Below are 24,113 nucleotides of genomic sequence, written 5' to 3' on the forward strand. Positions count from 1 at the left end.
AGAGATTTCATGAACATGAAATGTCTGAAAACAATTTGAATACTAAGAATTCACTCATTGTCACAAGTTTTCTGAATGTATGGGATGCTGAAAGCTGAAAAGAAGTAGAAAAATAAACAAAGAAAAATGGATCCTGGAAACATTGTGACATGTAGGCTACCTGCTTCTAAATGCGATTAAACACACCCTCCCATATACACATGATTTAGTATTACTCTATAGGTAAAAGGGACAGCACCTTCCAAAATAACCACCAACTCCTGGGGGGGGGCAAACTAGAAAGTGCAAAAGAGCAAACATGATAATTTCAAAACTTGGTAATCATCTCCCAACACCTGCTTCCTCCACTCCAGACCTCCTGCTTAAAGAACAATGAACTTGATGCTATACTTGTCAAACCTCCAAATTCTGTAAACACTATCAGGGGAGCCTTCTGACACCCCCTTGCTCCTTGCTCCAGCCAGGAATGTGCTGAAGTAGCATACTAGAACTCAAGTCTTCTGAGTCTGCGTTCTCATCACTGTGTAAGTCCCTGCAAGCATGTGTTTTTATCAACCCGCTCAGCCAAGTTTCCTGCTAGGGAAAACTCCAGCTGGACAGAGAGTTAGCACACCCCTTTCCATGTCTGGGTTTTGGGACAACATGGATATAACCAGGCAACCACCTTGCCCCACATTGGCCATCTGGGCTCCTTTTCCACTTTAACAATGAGTGGCGAGAGGGAGTACAACCCTTCTACCAATATCTTTCTGTCTGTCTAAGCTGTTCTGTCTACAGATATTGCTGTTTATCCTGAGGCTAGTGAATTCTCTAAATGGCTTTGTAACTAAAGCTGCAAAGTATGGATGCATCGTGTCTGTCTCCTGCCATTATGCTCACTGTGTATGAATACTATGCATGTATGCTCCAATGTTTCTCACTCCCTGCAGTGTCATGTGTGTGCTTTGCATATTTGTACAGTATAGTCACTATTATTATCTATGCACACTCTCTTTGCTACTCCTGTACATACACCATGCATTTCTGCATGTTCTCTTTACAGTGCATACATGGCTGGGGAAACATGGCTATACAATTACAGTAGTGATCTATGTTTTTTGGCCCTGCCTTGGGTTTTGGCCCTGACATTTGCTGGTGTATAAAGTGTTCTAAGCCATACTGTCTGGGTTTTCCCTCAGCAGTGTAAATGGCTCTATTTTCTGTGTTGCTAGACTTGAAAGTGAGACAGGCAAGAAGGCCACAGCATTTTCCCAAGGATCAAGCACATTCAAAGAGTTGGAGTTTTAGGGGTAAATGTGTGTATAGTAAGAAACTATATAAATTATTTTTCATCAACATTATCTTGTTTTTTCTCCCTCCAAATTTTTATCTATGCCTCCTGGCTAATATTTTAACTCTTTTATTTTGCTTTAATTTTTTATGGGTTTTTGAGACAGGGTTTCTCTGTGTAGCTTTGGAGCCTATCCTGGCACTGGCTCTGGAGACCAGGCTGGCCTTGAACTCACAGAGATCCACCTGCCTCTGCCTCCCGAGTGCTGGGATAAAGGCATGTGCCAACAATGCCCGGCATTTTGCTTTAATTTTTATCTCCATCAAAATGGGCACAGCTCACAAATGCACTTCAGATATACCCAACGAACACCTATCCCCTACTCCTGAAGTAATGCCACATCATTATGACAGATGCTGGGGTATCATTCAGGCAGCACTCCTACACTTTACTCTTTTCCATCAGGACATAATGTGACCACGAGTACTGGCTTTTGTCTGTATGCCCCATGCTACTAAGCTCTGAGCTCTGCCAGTCTGGAGTGATGGTGTCATGGTGAAGTGTACCCCTATTACATTTTGCTTTATTGAGTCCTAACTTTGAAACACAGTTCTTGGAACAGAATGCACACTATATGAATGAGTGGATGGTTGGTTGGAAAGACAGATGGAAGGATGGAGAGAAAAAGCATCACACAGATTTACCTATAAAAACCTCATAAATGTTCCTTAAAGATGGTTTTGTCAGTAGAGATACTGAGTCCCTTCGTATAATTTACTTATTTCAATACCATAAGAATCCTGGCAGGTTAGCCCCTGTTGAGTATTTATATTTAATTAATACTGACACTACAGGGTACCAATTTTCAATTAATTTATTTTGAAAAAACTAAAAGAACAAAGCTTCTTAACAAATGATTTAAAATGTTAATTTAAAGGAAACAGAAATCAATACAAACCTAGTTAGCTTATCCCAGTGCATACAAAATAAAGAGAGAGAGTTCTCTACTTACATATGATGTAGTAATCTTTGTTCTCCTGAAATTCTAGACCACAGATGTTAGGGCTGAATTCTTGAAACTTGATGGTGAATTTCACATCTTGTTGTGGTATGGAACAGTTGAGCAGGGGAGTATTTTTCTTCTTAATGGTGCATCTGTCTGCTTGGTCTTTATCAACCATATAAAGTTTATAATATTCATACTGGCCTACAGTTTTAGAGTCAACTTTTGGGCAAATAATATCCAATTTGTCTCCTATCTGTGGGTATAAAACCAGGCCTTGTCCAGGTAGAAATCTGAAACACATAAAAGAAAAGCCCCACAAGAATGGAGGGTCAAGAAACGTAGTGAAGAACTCACCACTGCAGTTAGGAAACACATGCAGGCCTTTCTTGCATAGCTCTTCAATAACTTTAACCCCGTTCCTAACAGAAAGCTGGAGGTAAAGGAGATTCAGCTTCTCCTTTGGTCATTTGCGTGCTATAAATATGCGCCAGTCTCTGTGTGAAAAGCTGAAGGAAGCAGCAAGATTGCCGTTCATTTATCATTCTCTGTTCCCTGTTAACAAGCAAATACTTTAGATGAATGGACCATTAGCAATCATTGTCACGTGAAGAAGAAAAAGTGCTGGGATGTAACCAGATTGTAAATTAGACAGAGTGTCCCTCCTCTTTCATGAATCTCAACAAACAAAATGGATATTTTACTATAGATTCAGAATTAAGATAGAAAGGAAGGCACAAAGTGGTAGGTGCTTGGGCATGAGAAGAGGTATGCAACTGTAATGTCTACAGATAATTCTCACAGCAGTGTGAAATAAAAGAGATCACAGAAGCAACACATCTACAGCCGCAAACTATGATCCAGCATGAGAACTAGGAAGAAAGTCAACAAAATGGTTCTAAAGAGAGTATTTAAAGTTTAATGATGACCTTTATCATCTGTATTCAATAGCAGAAGAGTCCAGAACCCTCACACTCCTATTATAACAGTTCCCAGACCCCATAGGTAAGTAAAATCCAATACCCACTGCATGAAGAAAGCCCCCTGTCCTGAAGAAATAGACAGAGTTTCCTAAAGTGCCAAAAGACTACAAAAAGCAGATATTTCCTTTCTGGTGGCTTAAACCACTGGTGGGTCTCACTCTGCACCTAACCTGAATGGAGTCCCTGGCTCACTTTGTTTAATGACTAAAGCAGAAAGCATAGAGGATCAGCACTAAAATCAGGTTCCCTCTCACACACACTAAGGGGACAGAAGGTAGTATTGGTAAACTTCTACATGGAGTCCCTCCTGGACCAGGTCATGGCCATGGCCAAGCTGCTCCCAGTTCTGTGCACTCTGGGACGAGTGCGGAGCCTATGCCCATGTCGGATGCCTTCCAGCCTCTGATCCAGAGCCCCCCGGCCTGATGATGGCACCAAGTGATCCGCTGGCTGAACCATAGTCAGGATGGACTCGCAGGGCAGCGCCAAGCTTTTCAGTCCACCCACAATGCCCGCCTGACTGGCGTCAATCCGGACCCTGCTCCCCATTTCTGATCCTCTCTCCATGCAGCACCCCTTCTCCACTTCCTGCCAACCCCTCTGCTAAAACAGAGCCTCCAAAGCTCCACTGCAGACATCTGGGTGGAATTACCTTCGCTAAGTTGCAGAGCGCTCTAATATACTCTTAAAGACCAAAATAGTGAGTAAACATCAGTCACCACTCCCTCACTAACACATAACAAACAGAAGTCACTCCTCTCCAGATGCTAGACACACATAATACTGCTTATCGCTCTCCCCTAGACAAGGCAATGCTTCTAATCCTTCCTGCTGCACACAAAAGTATAGTGGTCACAACGAACCCAAAGACATACTTATGTCGCTCTATGGCTCTGAGGGGGTTCTTGGGAATTTCTTTAATCTACAGTTAAATATAAATATTAAATCCAGACCGGAGGAGGCAGGGCTGCCTCTCAAAGAGGCTGTAAATTAAAGTGCAAAGTGTGGAGAGGCAGCCAGGCTGGGGAAGGGGGGAGGGGCAGCCCATCGCTAACATTGAGAAAGCAAGGGTGACTTCTGTAAGCACCCGAGCTAGCATCATCCTCAGCCACCACGGGGGCCCTAGTCTGGGTGGCAACAGCAGCGCTCAGGTCACAGCCAGGATTCTTGGAGCACCACCAGGTGCCTATAGATGCCGTTTAGCTGCAAAGATGACACGCCAAGGAAGCAAACATAACACTTACATTAAAACACAAAAAAGGGCCTACTGGCAACAAGTTGCCAGGAGCAACCCAGCGTCTCCATACACTTTTAGGGCTGAGACCAGAACTCCCCACAGCACTTTCTGGCCATAGTTGGAAGAAGAGGTAATTGCAGCACCCACGTGAGGTTCGCAAGACCCTGGTCGCAAATCCCAAAGGATGGCTGGCATTTTCTAAACCAGAGCGCACCCTTGGAGCCCAGACCTAAAGTTAGCCTCAGCCCTGACTTTCTCCCCTCCTTTCACTTTGCTAAGCCGAAGTCTGATCAAGGGATTAGCGACAGCCAAATACAAAGGCTGTAGAGTTGACTGGGCAAGACTCTGAGCTTTCCCAAAACGCTTTGTTAAAATGGAGCCAGCTGTCCGGACCTCTCTGAGGCTGGGACACGAGTTCCCACGCGAAGGGAGACGCCAGCTTGCAGAGGGCAGGCTGCCCGAGTTAACACAGCCAGCGAGCTCCCCCGTGCACATCCTGGCTGTGGAGCAGACTCCTATTTACGCCGCCTCCAGGACACTGCGGGCCCACTGTCCCCTCCCCAAAGGGACATTCCACTGCCCCAGACCCCCCAATGTCTGTCGCTTTCCCTAGGGGTCCTAGCTCAAGTGCTTCCCAATAGCACAACATCCCTGCCGGCTTCAGAGCCCGCCCATTGATGTGCGTGTGCAGCCCCTTTAGTGGCGAATTCCTCCGTTCTCCAAAAAGACAGGAGGGCCCGGGTAGAGCCATCAGACACCTTTCTCAAGGTGCCAGCCGAGTCGCCAGGTTATCGGACACCCAGGAGCACTTGAGTTTGGAGCCCCAGGAAGTTGGTCCCCACGTAAGGAAACGTGGCGGGTTAGGGGTGGGGGACAGGCGCCTCGGGGTCTATAAACAGGCTCTGAGGCATCCTCCCGCCTGAAAAATATGGCGCCCCCGCCCCGGGACAGGTCCGGGCCGGGTGAGCAAAAGGATCGTGGACGCCACTTACCTGGAGTTGGAGGAATTCCAGTAGATAGGCTCTAAAACTGTCGGGCTGGAGATCACAGTTCTGCAGAAAAGCATCAAAAGTCCACAAAAGCACTTCCACACGGAGTCCCTCCTGGACAAGGTCATGGCCATGGACATGGCCAAGCTGCTCCCAGTTCTGAGCACTCCGGGACAAGTGCGGAGCCTATGCCGGTGGCTGATGCCTTCCAGCCTCTGATCCAGAGCCTCCTGGCTGTGGAGCAGACTCCTATTCACGCCGCCAACAGGAAACTGCGGGCCGGAAGGGTTCCGGCCGCCTGAACCAAAGTCAGGTTGGACTGGCCCACCAGCAGCTCCAAGCTTTGCATATCACCCGCAGTGCCCGCCTGCCTGGCGCCAATCCCGACTCAGCTCCCCATTTCTGGTGCTCTCTCCATGTAGCTCCCCGTCTCCACTTCCCGCCAACCCCAAAAACAGAACCTCCAAAGCTCCACTGCAGACATCTGGGTGGAATTTCCTTCGCTAAGTTGCAGAGCGCTCTAATACATAGAAAATCCTTTAGAAAGAATTCTGGGGAGCCCTGCTCCTCCGATATGCAAGCCCTTAGCAACTCTCTCTTCTTCCGTGGCCACAGCTCAGAAAACTAGTGAGTAAACTTAAGTCACCACTCCCTCACTAACACATAACAAACATAAGACACTCCTCTCCAGATGCTAGACACCCATAATACTGCTTGTCCTCTCTCCCCCAGACAAGTCAATGCTTCTAATCCTCCCTGCTGCACACCCAAGTATAGTGGTCACAATGAACACAAAAAATACTTAGTCTCTCTTTGGCTCTGAGTGGTTTCATGGGAATTTCTTTAATCTACACTTAAATATAAATATTAAATCCAGACCGGAGGGGGAGGGGCTGCCTCTCAAAGAGGCTGTGAATTAAAATGCAAAGTGGAGAGAGGCAACCAGACTGGGGAAGGGGGGAGGGGCGCTCCCATCGGTAACATTCAGAAAGGAAGGGTGACTTCTGTAAACACTCAGCCACCAGGGGGGGTGCAGTCTGAGTGGCAACAGCAGCGCTCAGGTCACAGCCAGGCTTCTTGGGACACCACCAGGTGACTGTAGATCCCGTTTAGCTGCAAAGATGACACGCCAAGGAAGCAAACATAACACTTACATTAAAACACAAAGCAAAACAAAAATCTATACCAGACTACATCAAAGAAGGCCGCAGTAACTTTAATAAAAAGGGCCTCTGGTAACAGGCAAAAATATCTATTTTGGGTCATTTACAAGTGAAGAGTTTTTGCCCTTTCGAAAGGGAACCTGTTTGGTCAATTATGTTGGTGAATTTGAAATTTACCACTTTCAAGACAGTACCAGCAGTTCTTTGCTTATGGGGTAATTTCTAAATCAATGCGTTCATCTCTACTCTGAAGCCACTCACCAAACCCTCAACTCCAATTAGGCCATTGATTTTGCTTCTAATCTCAAAGGTCTGCCTCCAAGCCAGGAGCCGGCCAGTGTCTCCACACACTTTCAGGGCTGAGACCAGAACTCCCCACAGTACTTTCTGGCCATAGTTAGAAGATGAGGTAATTGCAGCACCCACGTGAGGTTCCCAAGTCCCTGGTCGCAAATCCCAAAGGATGGCTGGCATTCACTAAACCAGAGAGCATTAACGTTACTAAAGTAACACAGACCTAAAGTTACTCTCAGGCCTGACATTCTCCCCTCCTTTCACTTTGCTAAGAGCAAGTCTAATCAAAGGATTAGCGACACCCAAATACAAAGGTTGCAGAGATGACTGGGCAAGGCTCTGAGCTTTCCCAAAATGCCTTGTTAAAATGGAGCCAGCTCTCCGGACCTCTCGGGGTCTGGGCCACCTGTTCCAATGCGAAGGGAGAGGCCAGCTTGCAGAAGGCAGGCTTCTGGAGTTCCCCCACAGCCGACCAGCTCCCCCGCGCACATCCTGGCTGTGGAGCAGACTCCTATTCGCGCCGCCTCCAGGACACTGCGGGCCCACTGTCCCCTCCCCAAAGAGACAATCCACTGCCCCAGACCCTCAATGTCTGCTCCCTTCCCTAGGGGCCCTAGCTCTGGTGCTTCTCAAGAGCGCAACATCTCTGCTGGCTCCAGAGCCCACCCATCGATGTGCGTCTGCAGCCCCTTAAGTGGCGACATCCCCCGATCTACAAAAAGACGGGAGGCCGAGTAGAGCCATCAGACACCTTCCTGAGGTACAACCCGAGTCGCCAGGTTATTGGGCACCCAGGAGCACTTGAGTTTGGAGCCCCAAGAAGTCCAGCTGGTCCCCACATAAAGAAACGTGGCGGGTTAGGGGTAGGGGACAGGTGCCTCGGGGTCTAGAAACAGGCTCTGAGGCATCCTCTGGCCTGGAAAACATGGTGGACCCTGGGTGAGCAAAAGTGATCGTGGACGCCACTTACCTGGATTTCGAGGAATTCCAGTAAATAGGCTCTAAAACTGTCGGGCTGGAGATCACAGTTCTGCAGAAATCCATCAAAAGTCCACAACAGGTCTTCCACACGGAGTCCCTCCTGGACCAGGACATGGCCATGGCCATGGCCAAGCTGCTCCCAGTTAGGCGCACTCTGGGACAAGTGCGGAGCCTATGCCTGTGGCAGATGCCTTCCAGCCTCTAATCCAGAGCCTCCTGGCCTAATTATAGCACCAAGGATTCCAGCGGACTGAATGGTAGTCAGGATGCACTCACCAAGCAGCTCCAAGCTTTGCATCCCACCTGCAGTGCCCGCCTGCCTGGCTCCAATCCCGACTCAGCTCCCCATTTCTGGTGCTCTCTCCATGTAGCTACCCTTCTCCATTTCCTGCTACCCCCAAGAACACAGCCTCCAAAGCTACACTGCAGACATCTGGGTGGAATTTCCTTCGCTAAGTTGCAGAGCTCTAATACATAGAAAACCCTTTAGAAAGAATTTTGGGGAGCCCTGCTCCTCCGATATGCAAGCCCTTAGCAACTCTCTCTTCTTCCGTGGCCACAGCTCAGAAAACTAGTGAGTAAACATTAGTCACCACTCCCTCACTAACACATAACAAACAGAAGACACTCCTCTCCAGATGCTAGACATGCATAATACTGCGTGCCCCCTCTCCCCCAGACAAGTCAATGCTTCTAATCCTCCCTGCTGCACACCCAAGTATAGTGGTCACAACGAACACAAAAACATACTTATGTCGCTCTGTGGCTCTGAGTGGTTTCATGGGAATTTCTTTAATCTACACTTAAATATAAATATTAAATCCAGACCGGAGGAGGAGGGGCTGCCTCTCAAAGTGGCTGTGAATTAAAGTGCCAAGTGCAGAGAGGCAGCCAGGCAGGGGAATGGGGGGAGGGGCGGGCCCATTGTTAACATTCAGATGCGAAGGGTGACTTCTTTGGCTACCCCGAGCTAGCATCACCCTCACCCACCATGGGGGACCTCAGTCTGAGTGGTAACAGCACTGCTCAGGTCCCAGCCAGGCTCCTTGGAGCACCACCAGGTGCCTGTAGATCCTGTTTGGCTGTAAAGATGACACGCCAAGGAAGCACAACGACTTTAAAACAAGGGCCTTCTGGCAACAGGAAAATGTCTATTTCGGGTCATTTACAACTGAAGAATTTTTGCCCTTTCGAAGGGGAACGTGTTTGGTTAATTATGTTTGTCATTTTGAAATTGACCACTCTCAAGACAGTACCAGCAGTTCTTTGCTTATGGGGTAATTTCTAAATCAATGCGTTCATCTCTACTCTGAAGCCACCTCAACTCCAATTAGGCCATTGATTTTGCTTCTAATCTCAAAGGCCTACCTTCAAGCCAGCGTCTCCACACTCTCCCAGGGCTAAGAACAGGATGGCTGGCATTTTCTAAACCCGAGCACACCCTGGGAGCCCAGACCTAAACAATTGTCTCAGGCCTGACTTTCTCCCCTCCATGCGCTTTGCTAAGAGCAAGTCTGATCAAGGGACTAGCGACACCCAAATACCAAGGCTGCAGAGTTGCTGGGCAAGACTCTGAGCTTCCCAAAACGCATTGTTAAAATGGAGCCAGCTATCCCAAAACTCGCAGAAGCTGGGTCATTGGTTTTGCGTCGAAGGGAGAGGACAGCTTGAGGAGGGCGGGCAGCCCGAGTTCCCCCAGAGCAAGCGAGCTCCCCCGACACGTCCTAGCTGTGGAGCAGACTTCTATTCACTCCGCCTCCAGGACACTGCGGGCCCACTGTCCCCTCCCCAAAGGGACATTCCAATACCCCAGACCCCCAATGTCTGTCGCCTTCCCTCTGGCCCTAGCTCCAGTGATTCTCAAGAGCACAACATCTCTGCCGACTCCAGAGCCCGGCCATTGATGCTTGTCTGCTGCCCCTTTAGTGGCGATGTGCTCTGTTCTCCAAAAAGACAGGAGGACCGTGGAGAGCCATCAGACACCTTTCCCGAGATGCCACATGAGTCACCAGGGTATCGGTCACCCCGGAGCTCTTGAGTTTAGAGCCCCAGGAAGTCCAGCTGGTCCCCACGAAAAGAAACGTGGTGGGATAAGGGTGGGGGACGGGTGTCTCATGGTTTAGAAACTGACTCCAAGGCATCCTCCCGCATGGACCACACGGCAGACCCCCTGTGAGCAAAAGGGATCGTGGACGCCACTTACCTGGAGTTGGAGGAATTCCAGTAGATAGGCTCTAAAACTGTGGGACTGGAGATCGCAGTTCTACAGAAAACCATCAAAAATCCCCAACAGTACTTCCACGCGGAGTCCCTCCTTAACCGTGACATGGACATGGCCAAGCCGCTCCCTTTTCTGCGCACTTTGTGACGAGTCTGGAGCCTATGCCGGTGGGGGATGCCTTCCACCCTCTGATCGAGGGCTTCCTGGCCTAATTCTGGCACCAACTGCTCAGGCCGGCAGGAACCAAGTTAGGATGGTCTCGTGGGGCAGCGCCAATCTTCGCAGCCCACCCGCAGTGCCCGCCTGCCTGGTGCCAATTGCAACCCCGCTCCCCATTTCCTGTCCTTTCTCCCTGCAGCTCCCCTTCTCCACTTCCCGCCACCCCCAAGAACACCGCCTCCAAAGCTCCACTGCCTATATCTGGGTGGACTTTCCTTTGCTAACCTGCAGAACGCTCTAATACATAGAAAAGCACTGGGGTTTGCTTTAGAAAGAATTTGGGGGATGGAACACTGGATTCTGTCCAGATCTGTTGCTGTTTCACAAATCACTTACTCTAGTAACCGCAACCTCACTGTACACCACACAAGAGGGAGAGCATCCCAATCATGCCAAGAAAATGGCAACTAGCTAAAAAACGTATGGTGCTGTGCATTAGCCAATGCAACCAAAAATAGGGTGACAGTGTCCTTCACCAGGACAAGTCACTTCTAAAACCATCAATACACATCACAGATAGCAAAGAATCAAGACCAGTTAAATGGAATTCCAACAAATGGAAAGATAAGCCTTCTCCTGCCAGGGAACAGCTATATCCATCTCCCTGTGTTTGCCCTTCAGCAGTTCTTTCAGGTCCTTTCCAGTTAGTAAACCTAGTATCAAGTATTCACATGACTTCCTGGAGCGGTGGTAACTCCCATCTTTAGCAGTCTCATGGCCAGTTAGGCCAAGTGCACAAATGGCTCTGGGTAGAAAACGACAGAATTGCAAACAACTGAATCCCAGAAGCTCAAGCTAATAGCAGCATGGAAAATGTTCATTGTTGGGCACCCAGACACTGGCAGGACAGGACATGTGTGTGTACATGCACACAGACTCATACACACAGCGATACTAGTACAGTTAAGCAACCAACTCATGATTCAGAACAGCAACAGGCTCATTTGCTACATCCTAAGTGAAACTATAGTCCTTACCTAGCAACCTTCATTTTAAGCTTTGAAGACTCCTCATACCAAGCTAATTTAAAGGTTTCATTTATATAATCAAGAAATCTGCAAACTCTACAATATTAATGGCAATAACCACACATTTTAAATACTATAATAAAAATAAACAATCAACAGTTAATTCTATAATGCACCAAAAAAATTAAAATAACTCAAGAAAACAAACCTGGGAATTAAAGGGAACATCTGAATTGCTAATAAAGTGAGAAAAAATCTCTTAACAAAAAACTGAGTCATTTTAAATGTGTTTATCCCACAAATGAACATGGAAGGATAAAGATCATTTTGTCCCTATTGAACATACAAAGCCAATTTCTATCTGATGTTCCCCCCTCTCTGAAAGTGACTTAATAGTTCATAAATTTGAAAAATATATTTTCTAGTGATTATTAAGGGTAATTTTGGCAACAATACTTATTTTCTATAATAGAGGAACAGGTTTAGGATTTTTCAAAGATAATACTTGATGTTTTTATCTCTGATCAGCATAAAGTAGTGTCTGCAAAAATATCCAGTAGTACTAATTTACAATTTAATGTAATTAAATTTAATTACTAATTAAATTACTAATTAAAAACTAATTACTAATTTAATGTACATACAAACACTGTGAAAACTATAAACCAGAGGAAATCTAGCACAGTTCCAAGTCTTCTAAAGTAAATAACTATTTAGGCTTACCAGAACTCCAAAAAATTGCTTTAACATATGAACTTAAGACTTTATTGAGCAAAATCATTTATTTACAGTAGGGAATGCTTGTTTTATTTTGTCAAAGGAAGAAAGAAAAGTCTAACAAACACCATACTACAATGTGGGTACTTCTGTAGCAGGTCACCAACTGTTATCCTTACCTGTTACCAGGAACACCAAGAGCCACAGTATCACAAGGATATGGCTGTATCAACACCAGACAGTCCAGCTAAACCCTGGATATTTTACAATGCAATTACCAACTTTTTCTCTTTTTATAAATGCATAAAAAACAAAAAGTCAGCAAAACCAGCATTATGACGTAGTAAACAGAGTATAATCCCAAAGTCAGTGGTCAGTGAACACCTTACCAGACCAAGCTATTCACCAAGTGACCTGCTCGTCAGCAGCCCATCAACATGTACAGAATCCCAACAGGTGAAAAAATACAACACTTCTAGAAGACAGCAATGATCTGATAAGGATCTGACGTAATGGAGAAAAAGTGGGAAAAATAAAGGGACTACAGAGCATAGCCCATATGAGAACAAGCTAACTTTCCAAATTAAAACAAACAAGCAAAAAAATAAAAAATAAAACACGACCTCAATATGAAGCTAAAATATGAAGTTTTTCCATTTTTCTTTGTATAAAGTTCAGAGTCTGCCATTCAATCCTGGGTTTTTAATGAGAAGGACAGGGTTTGCCGGGACTTCCCCTTGTCCTGGTTAATAATTTGCACTTCCTTTTGTTGGTGTTGTAATTCTTGTTCTAGTTTCATCCTTTCCTCATGAATCTTTCTTTGTTCTTCAACAATTCTTAATTGTTCTTCGACCTGAAAGTTAACATAAGAATGAGATCCGTTATTCCCTTCTCTCAGTATCATTTGCTACCAGGGGACAATCTACAAATTACATAAACACACAGAGACCAGGAGAAGAACAAAATAATTGATGGAAGGATTTAATTATTCCTATGTGTTTTCTTTATCTCAAGTTTAGAATAATTGATTTTGTGGATTTCATGCCTTGAGAATACAGTTGATTCTGTCTTTATATTATCATGATTAAGAGTTATCTAAAGAAAAGGCACATAGTCCCAGAGTAAGTAGGTACCAATTACTGTATTTACAATTAAATAGACATTTACAAAAATTGTAGCTAAAAATTCCCACTGTGCCTCCACATTATTCACACAATAATAACCAAGCATTTAACCAGGTGGTGGTGGCACATATCTTTAATCCCAGCACTCAGGAAAGAGAGGCAGGTGTATCTCTGAGTTCAAGGCCAGTGTGATCTACAGAGGAAGTTCCAAGATAGCCAGGGCTACATAGAGAAACCCTGTCTCAGAGAATTAACAAGGAATTTTTCTAAGACCTAATTTCTTAAAGTGAAAAAAGTAGCAAAAGTTTTGACCCAATGGATTATAAAATACTGTCTAATTTCCCATCAGCTACAGTGTTAACTCATGAGGCGCCTTTGAAGCCTTCATTCTCAAGCAACGGACTAACTTTCTCTCTACAGGAGATGTCCCATGTTAACCATGACAATAAAGCTATTCAATTTGCAACTCCTTCATCAGGGCCTTCCCCCCACCTTCCAAAGACCACTCTCACCTCCTCAATTCTTTGCCCTTTTCCTGAAGGACATTCGAATCAATGAGCTGATGATTCTTGATCTTAGAGTGGGAACAGCATCCAGAGAGTAGACGACAGGGACAATGCACGACAGCTTGCTCAACAAAGCATCACCCACCATCAACCTTAACATTGTTATTAGTAAGAAAAGCTGTTTTAACCCATGAGTGTCTCCATCAGTCATCACCAGGTTTTCCATTTTTGCTGACTTCACCTAAAACATAGACTCTGTGCTTAGACCTGCCTTCCCATTCAAAGTTACATTGAATGACACTGATAATTACTCCCTATTTACTTAAAACTCTTTTAAGATGGTAATCAACAATAAATCCAGCAGTTTCCCATTCTTGAATACAACTTCTATCTCCTCAGGTCTCCAGCAAGTTCTTCCCCATATTCTCATATAAAACAACTGATGCACTCAGTTGATCATCACCATTTTGGTCTCTTTTGGTTTTTAAATTAAAATGCCAAGGACTTTCGCAAAAGGAGAGAAAGGTAATGGACTATTAGTGTTATGGAATACGAAACCCAAATCATGTCTGAGTATATCAAAAAGGATTGAAAGACATGAGATAGAATGGCAGTCCATTACTCTTCTCACCTTTTGCCAAAGTCCTTGGCATTTTACTTTAAAAACCAGAGACCAGAGAAGTATTGGTGAATGGAGCATGTCAGTTGTTTTATATAAGAATATAGGGGAAGAGCTCACTGGAGACATGACGAGACAGAAGTTGTATTCAAAGAATGAGAAACTGCAGCATTTATTGTTGATTACCATCTTAAAACAGTTTTACGTACATAGGGAGTCAGAAGCAGTGTTTTCGAATGTAACATTGAATGGGAAGGCAGGTCTAGGCACAAAGTACGTGTTTTAGGTCAAATTCAGCAAAAATGCGAGAATGTGGTGATGACAGATGGAGACATTCAGGGGTTAAAACAGCCTTTCCTACTAATAATACTGTTAAGGTTGATGGTGGGGGATGCTTTGCTGTGTAAGCTGTCATGCATTGTCCCTGTCGTCTACTCTCTGAATGCTGTTCCCACTCTAAGATCCAGAATCCTCAGCTAATTGATTCTAATGTCCTATAGGAGAAGGGCAAAGAATTGAGGAGGCAAGAGTGGTCTTTGGAAGGTGAGGGGAAGGCCCTGATGAAGGAGTTGCAAATTGAATAGCTTTACTTTTCATGGTTAACAAGGGACATCTCCTATTGAGAGAAAGTTAGTCAGTTGCTTGAGATTGAATGCTTTAAAGGTGACTGAGGAGTTCACACAGTAGATGATGTGAAATTAGATAGCAATTTATAATCCATTCGTTCAAACATTTGCTAAATTTTTCACTCCATGAAATTAGGTCTTAGAGAAATCCCATGTTAATTTTCTGAGACAGGGTTTATCTATGTAGCCCTGGCTATCTTGCAACTTGCTCTGTAGACCCAACTGGCCTTGAACTCAGAGATCCAACTTTCTCTGTCTCTTGACTGCTGGGATTAAATATATGCGCCACTTCCACCTGGTTAAATTCTTGGTTACTATTATGTGTTTAATATGGAGGCACAGTGGGAATTTTTAGCTACAATTCTTGTATATGTCTATCTAATTATAAATATAGTAATTGGGTAGATACATACATTGGGATTAATCTGTGCCTTTTCTTTCGATACTGTTAATCTTGATAATATAAAGACAAAATCAAGTCTATGCTCAAGGCATGACGTCCACAAAGTCCATTATTCATAAACTTAAGATAAAGGAAATACATAGAAATAATTAAATTCTTTACTCAATTACTTTTATCCTCTCCTGGTATCTGTATGTTCATTTATGTTGTGGATTGTCACCTGGTAGCCAAAAGATACTGAGAGAAGGGAATAACTGATCTCATTCTTATGTTAACTTTCAGGTAGAAGAACAATTGAGAGTTGTTGAAGAACAAAGAAAGATTCAGGAGGAAAGGATGAAACTAGAACAAGAACACCAACGCCCACAAAAAGAACAAAAAGTTATCCTGGGCAAGGGGAAGTCCGGGCCAAACCTGTCCTTCTCATTAAAAACCAAGGACTGAATGGCAGACTCTGAACTTTTTACAAAGAAACATGAAACAACTTAGTATTGTAGCCTCATGTTGAAGTGGGTTGTTTTTTTTGTTTTTGTTTGTTTGTTTGTTTTACTTTGGAATGTCTGGGAAGTTAGCTTGCTCTAATAGGGGCTACGATCTGCAATCCCTTTATTTTTCCCACTTGTTGTCCATTACGTCAGATCCTTATCAGATAGCTGTCTTCTAGAAGTGTTGTATCTTTCAACTGTTGGGATTCTGTAATGGTTGATGGCCTGCTGAAGTTCAGGTCACTTGGTGAATAGCTTGGTCTGGTAAGGAGTTCACTGGCCACTGACTTCGGGGTTATACTCTGTTTACTACGTCATAATGCAGGTTTTGCTGACTTTTTGGTTTTTGTATATATTTATAAAAAAAGAAAATTTGGTAATTGCATTGCAAAATTCCCAGGGTTTTGCTGGATATTTGTGGTGTTGTTACAGCAGTGTCCTTGTAAAACTGTATCTCTTGGTGTTCCTGATAACAGGTAAGGATAACAGTTGGCCACCTGCTACAGAAGTACCCACAGTGCAGTATGGTCTCTCTCAGACTCTTGTTTCTCTCATTGACAAAATCAAACCAGCATTCCCCACTATAAATAAATGATTTTGCTGAGTAAAGGAAAGTCTTAAATTCATATGTTTAAGCAATTTTTTAAGTTCTGGTAAGTCTAAAGGGTGGTTTACTTTAGAAGCCTTAGAACTATACTAGATTTCCTCTGATTTATATTTTTCACAGGGTTTCTATGTACATTAAATAAACGTGAATTAGTACTACTGGATATTTTTACAGACACTACTTTATGCTGAAAAGAGTTAAAACATCAAGTATTATCTTTGAAAAATCCTAAACCTGTGCCTCTGTTATAGAAAATAAGTATTATTGCCATAAATTATACTTAATAAACACTAGAAAATATGTTTTAAAAATTTATGGACAATTAAGTCACTTTCAGAGTGGGTGGACCATCAGATAGAACTTGACTTTGTATGTTCAATAGAGGTAAAATAATCTTTAACTTTGCATATTTATTTGTGGGATAAACATATTTAATATCACTCAGTTTTTGGTTTGGGGATTTGTTTGGGTATTTTTGCATGTGGAAACTTAGCGATAACCAGGATTTTATACAGCAGAATCTGCCTCATCTTTTTATTTGTTGAAGCATATTAGTATTTACCAATCAATAAAATGCCATAAAATGATATTGGTGGTGCTTAGGCATGGCATAGTGAAGGCCCCTGTCCCTGGAAATAATCGTATCATTGTTTAGCATTGAAAATGTTGCTTTAGATGTTTAAATGGTAGATTTTTTGTGTTTGCATGCTATGGAAAATGCTGTTGCTTTAGTTTCAATTCTTCAGTATAATAATGAAGAACGATGGAATTTTAAGTAGGCATGAGGTATAGTAAGGTTTTAGTAAACAGGGTACCCTGTCACTCTAAATACATAGTCACTTCATTTACCTGAATAGATTATAATACTTAATCCCATAACATAAGTTAGCTCAAACTATTTCCTTCCTATACTGTATTCTTCTGATGTAATTTTTCAATTCACATTCATTGTTTTCGGTTATATATTCAAGGTTTTGGAAGTGTCCATTAAAGTTGCTTTTGCTCTGCTTGTGTTACAAACACTGTTTTGGAAGAGTAGCCTGGGGTTCAAATACTTGACATCAGCCCTTTTGTGCCTTTTATTCCATCATTAAGTTTCTTCTGCTACATATGAAAAGAAATCACATTGGCTAAATAACACATCTCAATGTCTACTGTTAGAGACTCCTAGATATTCAATCATGCCTGTGCTTAGTAACTGTTAACTGTTGTCTACCAGGCTACAGAAAAAAGCATATCATTGTTAATAATATGTACCCACCTTTTACTGTGCTATAACAATATAGAGATTTGTTTTCTTCTCTTGTTCCACCACTTTTGTGTACACATTATAAAGGTTAAGAGATTTTTTCACAATTTATTAGCAATTCAGATTTTCCCTTTAATTCCCAGGTTTGTTTTCTTGAGTTATTTTAAATTTTTGATGTGTTATAGAATTAACTATTGGCTGTTTATTTTTATTATAATATTTAAAATTTGTAGTTTTTACCATTAATAGTGTGTAGTTCCCATAATTCTCTACTTATAAACAAAACCTTTAAATTATCTTGGTGTGAGGACTCTTCAATGCTTCAAATGAAGTTTCCTAGGCAAGGGCTATAGTTTCCCTTAGGATGTAGCAAATGAGCCTGTGCTGTTCTGAGTAATGTCTTGGTCACTCAACTGTAATAGTATATGCTGTGTGTATATGTCTGTGTGGCCACCAATGAACATTTTCCATGCTGCAATTAGCTTGAGCTTCTGGGATTCAGTTGTCTGCAATTCTGTTGTTTTCTACCCAGAGCCATTTGTGCACTTGGCATAACTGGCCATGAGACTGCTGAAGATGGGAGTTACCACCGCTCCAGGAAGTCAAGTGAATACTTGATACTAGGTTTACTAACTGGAAAGGACCTGAAAGTACTGCCAGTAGAAGGCTTATCTTTCCATTTGTTGGAATTCCATTTAACTGGTCTCCATTCTTTGCCATCTGTGATGTGTGTTGATGGTTTTAGAAGTGACTTGTCCTGGTGAAGGACACTGTCACCCTATTTTTGGTTGCATTGGCTAATGCACAGCACCGTAGGTTTCTTAGCTAGTTGCCATTTGCTTGGCATGATTGGGATGCTCTCCCTCTTGTGTGGTGTACAGTGAGGTTGCGGTTACTAGAGTAAGTGATTTGTGAAACAGCAACAGATCTGGACAGAATCCTGTGTTCCAACCCCCAAATTCTTCTAAAGCAAACTCCAGTGCTTCTCTATGTATTAGAGCATTTGGCACGTTAGCAAAGGAAAGTCCACCCAGCCATAGGCAGTGGAGCTTTGGAGGCTGTGTTCTTGGGGGGTGGCAGGAAGTGGAGAAGGGGAGCTGCAGGGAGAGAGGACAGGAAATGGGGAGCGGGGTCGGGATTCTCGCCAGGCAGGCGGGCACTGCGGGTGGTCTGTGAAGATTGGCGCTGCCCTGCGAATCCATCCTAACTTGGTTCCTGCGGGCCTGATCACTTGGTGCCAGAATTAGGCCAGGAAGCCCTCGATCAGAGGCTGGAAGGCATCCCCCAAGGGGTAGGCTACGGACTCACTAAGTGCGCAGAACAGGGAGCGGCTTGGCCATGTCCATGTCCAGGTTCAGGAAGGACTCCGTGTGGAAGTACTGTTGGGGATTTTTGATGGTTTTCTGCAGAACTGCGATCTCCAGTCAGACAGTTTAAGAACCTATCTACTGGAATTCCTCCAACTCCAGGTAAGTGGCGTCCAGGATCCCTTTTGCTCACAGGGGGTCCGCCGTGTGGTCCAGGCACGCGGGGGGGGGGTGCCTCTGAGTCTGCTTCTAAATCCTGAGGCGCCCGTTCCCCTCAACCCCCCACGTTTCTTTACGTGGGGACCAGCTGGATTTCCTGGGGCTCCAAACTCAAGAGCTCCAGGGTGCCGGATAACCTGGCGACTTGGGTGGCACATTGGGAAAGGTGTCTGATGGCTGTACAGTGCCCTCCCGTCTTTTTGGAGCACTGAGGACGTCACCACTAAAGGGGCTACAGACGCGCATCGACGGGCGGGTTCTGGAGCCGACAGAGTTGTTGCCCTCTTGAGAAGCTCCAGAGGTAGGGGCCCGAGGGATGGCGACAGACATTGTGGGTCTGGGGCAGTGGAATATCCCTTTGGGAAGGGGACAGGAGGGCTGCAGTGTCCGGGAGACAGCGTGAATAGGAGTCTGCTCCACAACGAGGACCTGCATGGGGGAGTTTGCTGGCTGTGGGGGAACTCGGGCAGGCCGCCCTCTGCAAGCCGGCCTCACCTTTCCTTTCAGAACCGGTAGCCCAGACTCCGCGAGGTCCGGAAAGCTGGCTCCATTTTAAGAACGCGTTTTGGGAAAGCTCACAGCCTTCGTATTTGGGTGTCACTAGTCCCTTGATCAGACTTGCTCTTAGCAAAGTGAACAGAGGGGAGAAAGTCAGGCCTGAGACAATTGTTTAGGTCTGGGCTCCCAGGGTGCGCTCTGGTTTAGAAAATGCCAGCCATCCTTTGGGATTTGCAGACAGGGACTTGGGAACCTCACCTGAGTGCTGCAATTACTTCATCTTCCAATTATGGCTAGAAAGTGCTGTGGGGAGTTCTGGTCTCAGCCCTGAAAGTGTGTGGACACACTGGCTGGCTCCTGTCTTGGAGGTAGACCTTTGAGATTAGAAGCAAAATGAATGGCCAAATTTGAGTTGAGGATATGCTGAGTGGCTTCAGAGTAGAGATGAACGCATTGATTTAGAAATTACCCCATAAGCAAAGAACTGCTGGTACTGTCTTGAAAGGTGTAAATTTCAAATTCTCCAACATAATTGACCAAACGCGTTCCGATTCGAAAGGGCAAAAACACTTCACTTATAAATGACCCAAAAAAGATATTTTTGCCTGTTGAGAGAAGGCCCTTGTTATAAAGTTACTGCGGCCATATTTGATGTAGTCTGTTATAGATTTATGTTTTGTTTTGTGTTTTAATGTAAGTGCTATATTTGCTTCCTTGGCATGTCATCTTTGCAGACAAAGTGGATCTACAAGCACCTAGTTTTGCTCCAAGGAGCCTGGCTGGGACCTGAGCGCTGCTGTTGCCACTCAGACTGGGGTCCCCGTGGTGGCTGAGGGTGATGCCAGCTCGGGGTGCCTACCGAAGTCACCCTTCCCTTCTGAATGTTCCTGATGGGCCCGCCCCTCCCCGATCCCCAGCCTGGCTGCCTCTCTCCACTTTGCATTTTAATTCACAGCCTCTTTGAGAGGCAGCCCCTCCTCCTCCGGTCTGGATTTAATATTTATATTTAAGTGTAGATTAAAGAAATCTCCATGAAACCCCTCAGAGCCACATAGGTACATAAGTATGTTTTTGTGTTCATTGTGACCACTATACTTGTGTGTGCACCAGGGAGGATTAGAAGCATTGACTTGTCTGGGGGAGAGTGGGCAAGCAGTATTATGTGTGTCTAGCATCTGGAGAGGAGTGTCTTCTGTTTGTTATGTGTTAGTGAGGGAGTGGTGACTGATGTTTACTCACTAGTTTTCTTAGCTGTGGCTACCGATGCAGAGAGAGTTGTTAAGGGCTTGCATATCGGAGGAGCAGGCTTCCCCAAAATTCTTTCTAAAGGATTTTCTATGTATTAGAGCGCTCTGAAACTTAGCGAAGGAAATTCCACCCAGATGTCTGCAGTGGAGCTTTGGAGGCTCTGTTTTTGGGGGTGGCAGGAAGTGGAGAAGGGGAGCTATATGGGGAGAGAGCGCCAGAAATGGGGAGCCGAGTCGGGATTGGCGCCAGGCAGGCGGGCACTGCAGGTGGTATGCAAAGCTTGGAGCTGCTGTTGGGCGAGTTCATTCTGACTCTGGTTCAGGCCGCCTTGAACCCTTGGTTCTATAATCAGGCCAGGAGGCTGTTGATCAAAGGCTGGAAAGCATCAGCCACGGGCATAGGCTCCACACTTGTCCTGGAGTGTGCAGAACTGGGAGCAGCTTGGCCATGGCCATGGCCATGCCCCGGACCAGTAGGGAGTCCGTGTGGAAGTGCTTTTGTGGACTTTTGATGTTTTTCTGCAGAACTGTGATCTCCATCTGGACAGTTTTAGAGCCTATCTACTGGAATTCCTCCAACTCCAGGTAAGTGGCGTCCACGATCCTTTTGCTCACCCAGCTCGGGCCTATGGGGGGGGGGAGGGGTGGCGCCATGTTTTCCAGGCGGGAGGATGCCTCAGAGCCTGTTTATAGACCCCGAGGCGCCTGTCCCCCACCCCTAACCCGCCACGTTTCCTTACGTGGGGACCAGCTGGACTTCCCGGGGCTCCAAACTCAAGTGCTCCTGGGTGCCCGATAACCTGGCGACTAGGGGGGCACCTCGGGAAAGGTGTCTGATGGCTCTACCCAGCCCTCCCGTCTTTTTGGAGAACGGGGGATGTCACCACTAAAGGGGCTGCAGACGCATATCGACAGGCGGGCTCTGGAGCCGGCAGTGACATTGTGCTCTTGAGAAGCACCGGAGCTAGGGCCCCTAGGGAAGGCGACAGACATTGGGGGGTCTGGGGCAGTGGAATGTCCCTTTCTGGAGGGACAGTGGGCCTGCAGTGTCCTGGAGGCAGCGTGAATAGGAGTCTGCTCCACAGACAGACGTGCCCAGGGGAGCTCACTGGCTGTGGGGGAAATCGGGAAGCCTGCTCTCTGCAAGCTAGATTCTCTCTTAGCGTTGGAACCAGTGTCCCAGCCTCCGAGAGGTCTGGAGAGCTGGCTCTATTTTAACAACGCGTTTTGGGAAAGCTCAGAGTCTTGCCCAGTCAACTCTGCAGCCTTTGTATTTTAGTGTCCCTAATCCCTTGATCAGACTTCGACTTAGCAAAGTGAAAGGAGCTGAGAAAGTCAGGGTTTTGACTAACTTTTAGGTCTGGGCTCCCAGGGTGCGCTCTGGTTTAGAAAATGCCAGCTATCCTTTGGGATTTGCGACCAGGGACTTGGGAACCTCACGTGGGTGCTTCAATTACCTCATCTTCCAACTATGGCCAGAAATTTCTGTGTGGAGTTCTGGACTCAGCCCTGAAAGTGTTTGGAGACATTGGCTGGCTCCTGTCTTGGAGGCAGACCTTTGAGATTAGAAGCAAAATCAATGGCCTAATTGGAGTTGAGGGTATGGTGAGTGGCTTCAGAGTAGAGATGAACGCATTGATTTAGAAATTAGCTCATAAGCAAATAACGGCTGCTATTGTCTTGAAAGTGGTAAATTTCAAATTCACCAACACAATGGACCAAACATGTTCCTCTACGAAAGGGCAAAAAATCTTCTCTTGTAAATGACCCAAAATAGATATTTTTGCCTGTTGCCAGAAGGCCCTTGTTATAAAGTTACTGCGGCCATCTTTAATGTAGTCTGGGATAGATTTTTGTTTTGTTTTGTGTTTTAATGTAAGTGTTATATTTGCTTCCTTGGCGTGACATCTTTGCAGCTAAATGGTATCTACAGGCACATGGTCGTGCCACAACGAGCCCAGCCGTAACCTGAGCTCTGCTGTTGCCACTCTGACTGCAGCGCCGGTGGAGGCTGAGGTTCCTACAGAAGTCACCCTTCCCTTAGCAATGTTAGCGATGGGCGCGCCCCTCCCCCCTTCCCCAGCCTGGCTGCCTCTCTCCACTTTGCACTTTAATTCACAGCCTCTTTGAGAGGCAGCCCCTCCTCCTCCGGTCTGGATATAATATTTATATTTAAGTGTAGACAAAAAAAATTCCCCTGAAAATCCACAGAGCCACAGAGCGACATAAGTATGTTTTGTATTCAGTGTGACCACTATACTTGGGTGTGCAGCAGGGAGCATTAGAAACATTGACTTGTCTGGGGGAGAGGGGGAGGCAATATTATGTGTGCCTAGCATGTGGAGAAGCATGTCTTCTGTTTGTTATGTGTTAGGTAGTGTTGACTTATGTTTACTCACTATTTTGATCTTTAATAGTATAGTTTTCTGAGCTGTGAACATCTATGCAGAGAGAGCTGCTAAGGACTTGCATTTCCGAGGAGCAGGCCTCCCTGTGTGGCTGTTAGTGTGATTGCTGCTGGGCCTGAGGATGGCTGGAAGTCTTTGGAAAGCTTCTGATCTGTGAGATCAGAAAGATCTCTTTCTGGGCGGGTAATGCCAAAGAGCCTTTTAGTGTTTACTGCCTGGTGTTTTCCTCCCTTGTTCACTTTTCCTGAGAAAAGTTTCTGTGGACAGAGCAGGCAGGTGATCAGAGGCTTTTAAAGGCAACAGCAAAAACTCTTGTTGTTGTTGATCGATACTAACCTCTGTCCCCTGTGATGTGTGTGAGGGAACTGGACTTTAGTGCTGGTCCTCCATGCTTTGTGTTTTAGTCATTAAACACTGTGAGCCAGGGACTCCATGCTGGGTTATGTGCAGAGTAGAATCACCATTGGTTTAAGCCACCAGAAAGGAAACATATTCTTTTGTGTTATCTTTGGCATTTTAGGAAAATCTGACTATTTCTTCAGGATAGGGGGCTTTCTTCATGCAGTGGGTATTGGATGTGACTTACCTATGCGGTCTGGTATCTGTTTAATAGGAGTGTGAGTGTTCTGGACCCTTCTGTTTCTGAATACAGATGATAAATGTCATCATTAAACCTTAAATACTCTCTTTAGACCCATTTTGTTGACTTCCTTCCTAGTTCTCATGCTGGATCATAGTTTTGGGCTGTAGATGTGTTGCTTTTGTGATCT

The 24,113-nt window shown here is 45.1% G+C and overlaps 2 protein-coding genes across 2 annotated transcripts in view; one reads left to right on the plus strand and one right to left on the minus strand.

Annotated features, from left to right (window-relative positions):
- LOC118239749 (ephrin-B2-like) overlaps window positions 1-10,254 on the minus strand; it is a 222,944-nt gene extending 212,690 nt beyond the window's left edge. Inside the window, exons 1-3 of the mRNA XM_035453530.1 lie at window positions 10,124-10,254; window positions 2,283-2,566; window positions 1,975-2,085 (exon numbers count right to left, since the gene is read on the minus strand). Coding sequence (XP_035309421.1) covers window positions 2,054-2,085; window positions 2,283-2,566; window positions 10,124-10,254 — 447 coding nt within the window. The 3' untranslated portion in view covers window positions 1,975-2,053. The remainder of the gene's footprint in view (window positions 1-1,974; window positions 2,086-2,282; window positions 2,567-10,123) is intronic.
- Window positions 1-24,113, plus strand: part of LOC113837940 (ephrin-B2-like) — a 423,845-nt gene that overhangs the window by 12,031 nt on the left and 387,701 nt on the right. The gene's annotated exons all lie outside the window — the stretch shown is intronic.

This window comes from Cricetulus griseus, unplaced genomic scaffold, assembly GCF_003668045.3.
Source record: "Cricetulus griseus strain 17A/GY unplaced genomic scaffold, alternate assembly CriGri-PICRH-1.0 unplaced_scaffold_1, whole genome shotgun sequence".
NCBI classification, from domain to species: domain Eukaryota; kingdom Metazoa; phylum Chordata; class Mammalia; order Rodentia; family Cricetidae; genus Cricetulus; species Cricetulus griseus.